General features: G+C 41.3%; 1 protein-coding gene across 1 annotated transcript; it reads right to left on the minus strand.

Annotated features, from left to right (window-relative positions):
- Nucleotides 1–252: 252 nt before the first annotated feature.
- On the minus strand, nt 253–1,494 carry LOC124798314 (U2 small nuclear ribonucleoprotein A'). The gene is made up of 2 exons (XM_047261652.1): nt 517–1,494; nt 253–485 (listed from the first exon to the last, which is right to left on the minus strand). The coding sequence occupies exon 1, from the start codon at nt 1,403–1,405 to the stop codon at nt 617–619; it is 789 nt and encodes a 262-aa protein (XP_047117608.1). The 5' UTR covers nt 1,406–1,494; the 3' UTR covers nt 253–485; nt 517–616.
- Between the last annotated feature and the right edge of the window lie 8,917 nt (nt 1,495–10,411).

A 10,411-nucleotide genomic window follows, 5' to 3' on the forward strand; every position in this document is an offset into this window, starting at 1 on the left:
GTCACAGAGTGGTCTGTAGTGCTGCTCCACATCTTTGTGAGGAAGCAGAAAATCTGATTTTGGTATCAAACTGACTGGTAGCGAAGCATAATCTTCGCATCCACACCACATTGAAATATGCAAGTGGGTCCAATGTTTAACTTTTACCCAAAAATGAAATAAATTAAGAGATATAATCTGCACAATAACATCATAAATAATTCAGAAGCAGTCGTCGCATTTTATAACAAAACTTTATTAGGAGCTATCTCTCTGTTTGTACTTCAAGAGAATGTAGCGAATATTTTACATAATTACATAAATTAAACTTCCAATGTAACATAAATTAAAATATAAGCTTACAAATAGCACAAATCATGTGTGTCAAATTGACTGTTATGTTTCACATTAGAATATAAGTCTCTACACATCCATTTCCTCAATCAGAATTTAATAAAAGGAAAGGAAGTACCTTTGAGATACACTTTAAGACAATTTACATAAATGTTTTGTGTCGAAAAAACTGATTAATATAATAAACAGGGAGACTACTCATGTTCACAAATGTCATAAGAATAAACGGTTCTTAAAGATATTAATAGTTTTCAGCAACATAACTCACAAAACCAATGTTACTTCAGTTCCCATTCATCATCGAGCGGTTGTGTGACGACTCTTCTTCCATCTCTTCGTCCATTTGGGAAACTCCTGGAGGATGTGCCCTCCCAGGTATTTGCCCCGCTTGAAGTAGTCTGTTGAGCCTTTCCACTTCCTCTAATGAACTGGCCTTCGAAATAGCTTCTCTAATCTTCCACAGCTCTTCTGCTGTGGGTCCTGTAGGCTTCTGTTCCTCTGAAGATCCTGCAGCAGCTGCATTCTGGAATGCATTTTTTGCTTTTTTGGCAATCTCTTTCTGCAGCTCCTTGCCTTTCTTGCTTTTGAATAGAGCAGCTGCATCTTCTCGCTCTTTCATTTTGATTTTTCGAAAATCCAGTACACGTAAATGTGGTATTCTGAAAATAACATATGCACGATAATGCTGTCGCGTAGTCACTGGATTATGCAGAAGGCTTAGAGTTCTTAGTGATTTGATGCTTGCCAGTGGATCCAAGTCCGCCAGTTCCTGTATTTGATTTCCGGTTAACACAAGCGTCTCCAAACTTGGTAAGGACTTTTCCAAACCTTCAGATATACGAACAATTCTGTTGTTATTTAGTAACAGCCATTTCAGACGTTTCAAAAGTGGAAATCCATCCAACTTTCTGATGTCGTTGTCCGAAAAATCTATACAGTCAAACTGATCCAAAGTTGCTCCCATGTTTTCGATAACTGGTATCTTGTAACCTCTTAAATCCAATTCGCGATCTCTTACAGGGTTAATGTACTGCATAGCTTGATAAATCAAGTCCGGCGTTAATTTCACCATGATCACTAGATTTACACTATACACAAATGTTTACAACTACACACAGGATACACACGAGCACTCAAAGACATTCGTACAAAGATATGCACCCTTTACTGCCCTTACTCATAAATCATAATCATACTCTCTGATCCTTGGAATTACACTCTGCGGTCTGCGATAAGAAGAACGTCATCACAGTCTAACATAACAGTCGCGACACTTCGCCTTTATTTTGTTGTTACAGCGCCAGCAGCGCCCCAAGCGGCCGGTAGGTTGAACTGTGAGTTCGGCGCGATCGTGAAAGCGAATAGTGATTGTTTATTTTGATTTATGCAATGGTTTTTACCATCGGGAACGTTTGTAGCGCAATAAATTGCAGCAACAACAGGAAGAAGACACCACAGCTGTCTTTTTTTAGGTTTCCTAAGGATCCTGGGAGGTGTATACCATCATGTTACTAAACTGTATCGTCAGGATTCACTTGCAAACTGTATGTGTATAAATGATGAATGTTTCGTTTTATGAGCAGAAAATGGCTACTTAATAGCAGACGAGAAGACCTTATGAAGAAAGACCCAGTTTACCTGTATAATAATATTAGCTTTTGTTCGCTACATTTCGAACAAAACCGGTTCATGAACGCAGACAATAACAAACTCGTTTGGAATGCAGTACCCACACTGTTTGACATTCCAAATAACCCCCCCCCCCCCCCCAGCTGCCGATGAAGAAGAAACTGCCACAAAGATTCGACAGTCAATCTAAAGCTGTAAAACAGTCCTATGACACAGAAGCAGCCAGTTCGACTCTCCATGTATCAGTGCCAGATTCGTGTGAATCATCAACACAGACCTGCTTTGATGATGAAGTGGTTAAATTAAGTGTAGCTGTTCGTGTCTTACAAAAGCGTGTGAAGTGTCAGAATGCCGAGAAGCGAAACTATTACGGGACAAAGAAAGTGCCTACAGACAGATTGTTTGAAAATTATTCAAATATTTGGTTTTTCGTGAAATGTAATGTAATCAGCTCATTATAGTGTTTCCAGCCTATGTCTCCCACTATTTGGCAGTTGCTTGTCCCACTTAGAATAATATAAAGATGAAGGTCGTACTTGTGGCAACAGGAGACAATGACAAACACAGTAAGCCTACAGAACGATAAACGAGCTGTCGATCACTTTTGCATGTAGAGGTACGTGTCTGTGCTTCTTACATGTGAATCTGTGTGTTTATATTCTTTTGATATCAACGTGGTAAGCTGCAATTCTGTCCAATGTCACAAGCGTTTCTTCATGAATGTGTTGTAGCTTGCCACTCTATTCATGGCTTTTGTCCATACTTGCGCATATTTTAGAATTATTTTTAGAAACGTATATGCCTTCTGATACCACACAAACTCTTGGAGGCAAGAAAATAACTCGAATAAATCGGAAATTACGTAGGAAATGGATGCAAACAAACATTTTGCTTACGACGCGTCTGACGTTCACCTTACCCGCCGCTTGGAGCGCTAGTGTCGCTCCATCTGTCAAACGGCAACAACTTTTACAGCAGTGAGTGTCGCGACTGTTATGTTAGACTGTGAACGTCATCGTATTTCTTGCACTTCCGTATTAAAAAAATGATTTATGAAATATAGGATGCCTAAAGGCTGGTTTTTAACTGCAGGAAGTATATAAAATTACATCGAATGATAACTCAAATCACACAGAAGTCAAAAAAATAAACTGTGGCTTACACAAGGAAAAAAGATATCACGTAGTACAAAAAGACTGTATGTACTGTCTAAGAACAGCTCTAATGTTAGAACTGTAATGTATTACAAAGAATACTGCAAAATATTGAAGCAAGTAATCCAGAAATCGAAGCAGTTTCAATATGAGAAAAAGATAATTACATCAGGTTACAAAATAACTGTAAGGGATATTGCGAAGACAGAGACAGGTGGGGCCAAAAAGGAAGAGGAACACATAGCTCTAAAAATAAATGAGATTTTGGTGACAAGTACACGTAGTGGTGCAAATCTCTTAAACAAGAACTTCACTTCTGTTACTGACAGTTTGGGGTTATCAGGTTCAGTGAACAGTGCAATGGAGTAACTGAGACCAGTCGTTAAAAATAACTTCAGTAAAATGGATATGACACTCATGTCTCCTAAATAAGTAGCATTCGTCATAATACCCTTAAAATCTAAGTATTCCAATGGGTTTAATAACGTATCAACAAAGTTAGTCAAAGAGTGCTCATGCGAGTTTAGTTCTATCTTAAGATATTTGCATAATCAGTCTCTTACCAGCGGAACATTTCCAGAATTGCTAAAATATGCTGAAGTTAAGCCTCTTCACAAGAAGGGAAATAAAAGAGATACCATCAAACTATCGACCAGTTTCACTTTTTCGGGGCTTTCCTAAAAAAAAAAAAATAAAAAAAAGAAATGAAAGGTTCTGTTCAAGGGTCTCCTTAAACGGCCGACTGCAAATAATATATTGCTCAAGTCTCAGTTTGGATTTCCGAAGGGTTCTGATATACAGAAAGCTGTTTACACTTACAGTGAAAATGTACTTAATTCATAAATTAGAGGCTACTGGCATTTTCTATGACATGCTGAAAGCCATTGACTGTGTGAACCACAGGATTGTCTTAAATAAATTAGAATATTATGGTGTCACTGGCAATGCTGCGAAATGGTTTGAGTCTTATCTACCTAACAGGAAACAATGGGTGTCGTTTCGAAATACCTGTGCAGTAAGCAGTCAGTCTTCATCTCACTGGGAACAAATTACATGTGATGTTCCTCAAGGTTCCATCTTGGGCCCATTGCTTTTTCTTGTGTACATTAATGACCTCTCATCTGTTACATTGCCAGATGCTAAGTTTGTTTTGTTAGCAGATGATAAAAACTGTGCAATAGGTAGCAAATCAAAGACAGATTTCAAAAATAGCTGTAATCAAATTTAACTGGTTTAAAGCTAATTCACTATCATTAAACTTTGAGAAGACCCACTATATGCAGTTCAGGCCCTGTAAGAGATTTTCTTCCAGCATGAGTATAACATATGAAGACATGCCGATCAAAGAGGTTGACATTGTTAAATTTTGGGAATAAAACTCGATAATAAATTCAGTTGGGAAGAGCATGCCACAGAATTGCTTAAGCACCAAAACAAGTCTGTATTTGTGGTGAGTATGATGTCAGATATAGGAGATATAAATATTACAAAACTTGCATAATTTGCTTACTTTCATTCTATTATGTCATATTCTGGGGCAACTCATCAAACCAAGCAAAAGTTTGTAGGGTGCAAAAGCGTGTGATAAGAATCACTTGTAGTGTAAATATAAGAACATCTTGTAGAAATCTGTTTAAGGAACTTTATATTCTAACCACTGTTTGTCAGTATATTTATCCCTTTATGAAATTTGTTGCAAGTGATACATCTCTATTTCCAACCAATAGCTCAATACATAGTATCAATATTAGGAATAAGAACAATCTACATAAAGACCTAAATTCACTTACCTTGGTCCAAAAAGGGGTCCTTTCTTCAGGAACACACATTTTCAATAAATAGCCAGCAACCATTAAAAACTTGGTTTTAGATAAAGCACAGTTTAAACAGAGTTTGAAAGACTTTTTGATAGGCAACTCCTTCTACTCTAAAGATGGATATTTAACAGAGAATGTTAAGCCAGCTTAAGCAAAAATAACTGTTAGATTTCAGTTTTGACAACTCTAGGTCACAACTGTCAAGATTAGGTATTTTGTGTATGATAAATTTATTAATAGTGCATAACAGTGTTTCATTCTGACTGTGTAAATTCTGTAAATATTAGCTGTTCCAGTTTACTGCGTTGTATTAACCTATTTCGACTACCTCCTGACAAATGATCAGGGTAGTTAGTATTATATTCAAATGTTTTATGTTTTCATGTCATACTTTCTGACATGTTTCACTCCCACGGGAATCATATCTTTTTTGTGTCAATGGAACGAAAACTGAATCTAATGTAATCTACTCCCATCTTAAAAGATCCTTAGACTCACAATAAAACTGTGCACTATAGGCTGATCACAAATTACATAAAGGAAACGGAATGGAACGTCAGGCGACGTCATCGTCAGATGGTAGGTTGTTCACCATTGATGGATCGTCAGCACAACTTAATTCACTTAACACAATTTGCGGTGGCCCGGTGTAATGTTAAGCTCTCTCTATACAGCTTAAGCAACTAAACTTTATGATGTAAGCCCACACATTACCAGGCACCCAGAATCACTTAATTACACATTTTTAACACAATTAATACATAAGCTTTTATCATGGCTGACTATCCACGTCCAGTCCACGTACTCTCAACAGCAGTTCAACGTCTAATAAACAGTCACTATTTCGAGTCTCTCCATTTGTTTTTCAACAATACAATGTTACATTACTCTTTGCAGCCGGCCATGGAGCTTCCGAGCCGTATTTGTTTATTCTTGGCAGGTCGCGCTGAACACTTGCCAGTGCCGACGAGTTATCTCCCTTCCAGTTTCGCCTTCACAAACAATAAATGGGTGCAGTATCCCATGCTCATCCTTACGCCCTGCTTCAAAATAACGTGTGTTCGAAATGGCTGGTACACAAGTGTCTCCAGACTTTCGTAAAATTCTGGGGGCACTACAAATTCGAAACGGTGAACGTAGTTATGATATGCCATTGCGAGGGCCAATTGAGTGTTCGATGTTGTGGTGAACTAAGAATAAGTTTTGTAGCAAGATCAGAACAGGACACGTTTACTATAGTTCGCACGATGTTGAAAGGCGGCCCAACTTTCAGTCGTTCTGTGCATACACTACCATTAACTGCTAGTGAGCAATAAGATTCATTCTCCTTCCGAGCGGCTACCCACGAGTTACAAACTGGACTGCGAGAATCTCTCTCCCACATGCTGCGCTGTTGCCGAATTTTGCGACAATGCAGTTTCATTCACGTAGCGACCGATATAATCACACAGATGTCGATGTTACTTTTTCGTAGCAGTGTAGCTCTGAATGTGTATCTGCAAACGTTTTGGTGTGATTCCGAAATTAAAATGTCACGTGATGGCAATAAACGTGAAATTCCTCACAAGGAATTTACATTAAATTGCGGTCCTATGGAATGTCGTCTTAGTCGTGCACTGGTTTCGTGCTTTCCTGTCAGGAAGATCCCTTTATGTAGTAACCGACGGAAAATCAAGTGATATCTGGCCTTTGCAAGGAAGTGTTACGGGTGCTCCTCTGTTCCTGAGGCTGTTTGCAGACGGTGCTGTAATTTACTGTCTTACAAAGCCGTCAGAGATTAAAACAAATCGGAAAACGACTTAAACAAGATATCTGTATTGCGAGAAAAGTGGCAATTGACTCTAAATAATGAAAAGTCTGAAGCCATCCACGTGAGTACTAAAAGGAGTCCACTCAGTTCGGTTTACAAGATAAAATTAAATTTGACTAAATACTTAGGGATTACAATTACGAATATCTTAAAATGCAACTATCACATGGATAACGTTGTGTGGAAAGCAAACCAAAGACTGCGGTTTATTGGTAGAACACTTAGAAAATGCAATAGGTCTACTAAACGAATTACTTACACTATGCTTTTCCCCCCTCGTCGGGAGTATTGCTGTCAGGTGTGGGATCCACTGCAGATAGAACTGATCGAAGAAGTTCAAAGAAGGGCAGCTCGTTTTGTATTTTCGCGAAATAGGAGAGAGACTGCCACTGATTGATACGCGAATTGGGGTGGCAATCATAAAAAAAGGCGTTTTTCGTTGTAGCAGGATGATATGAAATTTCAGTCGACAACTGTCTCTTCAGAGTGTGAAAATGCTTTGTTGGCGCCCACCTACATAGGGAGGAATGTTCATCATAATAAAATAAGAGAAAATTGATATTGCAAGGAAAGATATAAGCGTTCGTGTTTCCTGTACACTGTTCGAGAGGGGAACGTTAGAGAAATCTATAGTTTGAAGGTGGTTTTGTTAGCGCTCTACCAGACACTTAATTGTGAAATGCAGAGTTATCATGTAGATGTAGATGCTTCACAGTTAATCGAGGAAGTTTATGTCCAGCAATTGTAGCTTCTTTAAACGTGACTCTGAAAGCGATACTTCTATTTTTGACATTTTGAAGACTCAAGAACGAACTGCAGAAGCATGCGTCAGCAAGAAAACTGTATAGAGAATAGTAAACAAAAGTGTCGAAGCTCAGGAAAAATTGTTTTCAGGTCGCCTGAAAATCATTGAAATCGCAAAAAGCTGTAACACAAATAGTTAGTTCTGACAAGGATGTTTTAAAGTGCTTCGCGTTTGAAATGTATATAAGAAGGGACTACCCAACACCACAAACACTAGTTACTGTCATCCCTGAGCAAGCTAGCGCTTCGTCAATGTATAGAATTTTAAAATACATTGGTTTTAAACATGTTAAGAAGAGAGTTTTTAATTGAAAGAAGTGACATAGAAGGCGCACGAAGCACGTCCGTTAATAAGATGCACGATGCAACAGGAGGAGGTAGTTCAACAGTGTTTTACGTTGATCAATCCTTGAATACCTGCTGGAAAGTGAATGATGATACTGGCGGTTTTAAAGTTTCCTTAAGAAATGGTTCTCCTTTACTTATTCTGCATGCTGGCTCTTCTTCTGATTTGGTTCCTGATAGTAAACTTGTATTTAAGTGTAAGAAAAAACAGTAATGACTACCATTCAGAAATGAACCCTGTCACTTCTAAGAAGTAATTCACTGAACAATTCTTGCCACACCCAGGTTCCAAGTAGGTAATTGTAATGCCAGTTATCATTCGTCTGTTACAGATAAATTGCCAAGCAGGAGCACCAGGAAAAAGGATATTGTGCTCTGGCTGAAAAATAAAAATATTCTGCACAATATAAGCCAGACTCGTACTGAACACTTGCAGCACGTTAATTTATAAAAGTCGTGCGACAGAATGTACAAATTTCATTTTCTTGCATGTGAATGTGGTCTCACAGTTTTGTGTCTACCCACATATTACTGTAAAAACCTTTGATAGCTGCGGCCAGCGACAATACCGACAGCAGCTGATTATTGCAGTTCCACCAGCGAGGGCACTGCCGCTGGTCGGTGTGGCCCTTCTATCTATGCAATTGCAACGCATGCGCGACAGTACTATCAGCGCACTATATAAGCTGGAGTGGAGAACGTCTTCGTCGGAATCTATCCTCACCCGACGCATCCACCAGCATCTCCGCCAGCACCGCCTCCTTCCCATTACCAAGTGTGGCTTTCGGCCGTCCTTCTCTTCCGATGACCTTCTCCTTCACCTCACTCATCTCCTTTCCGAAGAGCTTAATTCCCATCACTCCGCAATCTTCCTCTCCCTGGACCTCGAACATGCTTATGACCGCGTATGGCATTCCGGTCTCCTCTTCAAGCTCCAAACCTTCACCCTTCAGATTAACTACGTACGTCTGATTGGCTCCTTTCTCTCCCACCGTCCTTCCTACATAACCATCCATAACACGGATTCCTACACCTTTTTTCCCTCTGCCGATGTGCCCTAAGGCTCCGTCCTCTCCCCCCTTCTGTACCTTTTGCATACGGCGGACATGCCACTGCTGTCACCCCCCCCCCCCCGTCCACCTTCTCCAGTGTGCTGATGATACCGCCTTCCTTGCCTTTGCCCCCACCCTGCAGCGTTCCCAACACCTTCTCCAATCCCATCTTGACCGGTTCACCGCTTGGTGCAACCAGTGGTTGCTCAAGGTCAATCCCTCCAAAACCCAGGCGATCATTGTAGGCAAAACCACCCCTTCTTTCCGCCTCCTCGATTTTTATCTAACCATCTATGGCCGTCCTATTGCCCTCACCCCCACCCTTAAGTACCTTGGCGTCACCCTCGACCGTCGCCTCTCCTGGACCCCCCATCTATGGAAAATCCAAGCCAAGGCACGCTCCTGACTCCGTCTCCTCAAGCTCCTATCCGGCCGTACATGGGGTCTGGACCCCTCCACCATACTCCACACCTATAAATCCCTCATCCGCCCTATCCTTTGTTACGTCCATCCGGCCTGGATCTCCGCCCCCTACCTTTTACAAATTCCTTTAGATCCTTGAACGCCATGCGCTCTGCCTCGCCTATCGCATCCGTCTCCCCTCCTCCACGTGGATTCTGTACGACCTCATTCCGTTCCCTCACCTCCTCCTTTTCCTTGAAAGGATATGGATCCTGTACACCTCCCGTAAACTCGATCCTCCTCACCCACTTGTCTCACCCATCCTCTCCCACCCCCGCCTGCTACCGCGCCTGTGTTCCCACGTCCCACCTGGTCTCCATCTCTCCACTCTCCATACCCTCTCCCAAGGTGGCTTCCGCCAGCTCGCCCTCCCTGATGATGTCCTCCTCCCCTCCATCTACCCCTCCTTTCAGCTTTGATCCTCCCCTCCCACTTCCTGTGTCTTTTCCTTTGGGCACGCTTCCTCCCTTCTCTCTCCTTTTCCCCCCATCCCCCCTTCCTCCATCCCTCTTCCCCTGGGCTTCCCCTCCCCTTCCTCCCTTCCCCCTCTCTCCCCTGCCTGTGGCATCTCTGCTCTCCCCTCTCCCTCTCCCCCCCCCCCTCCTCCTCTCTTGGCAGGTCCCCGGACTCGCACAGGCTCAGTGAACATTCGCGCGCCGGAGATCATCGCCATCAGTGTCTCGTGTGTGTGCCTTCGTTTTGTGTTTAGTGTTCTTTCGATGTCACGCCACCACTGTGCCATCGCAGTCATCCGTGTTATGTTCGCCATGTCAACTAGTGCTAGTGTTTTTTATCGTCCAGTGTGAACGGCTCCATGTTTATTTTTTTTCGTGTCTACTGTTTTTACCCGCAGTTTTTATTGTATTATCTGTGCCACCTATATGTAATACTTATTGTACCACTCGTGGCTGAAGAGCAGCGTAATCTGCTGCTGCCAGCCCGCCTTTGTATAAGGTGATCAAAATAATAATAAAGAAAAAAAAAAAGTCTTCGTCAGTCCTTGTT

The sequence above is a fragment of the Schistocerca piceifrons genome, chromosome 5, assembly GCF_021461385.2.
Source record: "Schistocerca piceifrons isolate TAMUIC-IGC-003096 chromosome 5, iqSchPice1.1, whole genome shotgun sequence".
NCBI classification, from domain to species: Eukaryota; Metazoa; Arthropoda; class Insecta; order Orthoptera; family Acrididae; genus Schistocerca; species Schistocerca piceifrons.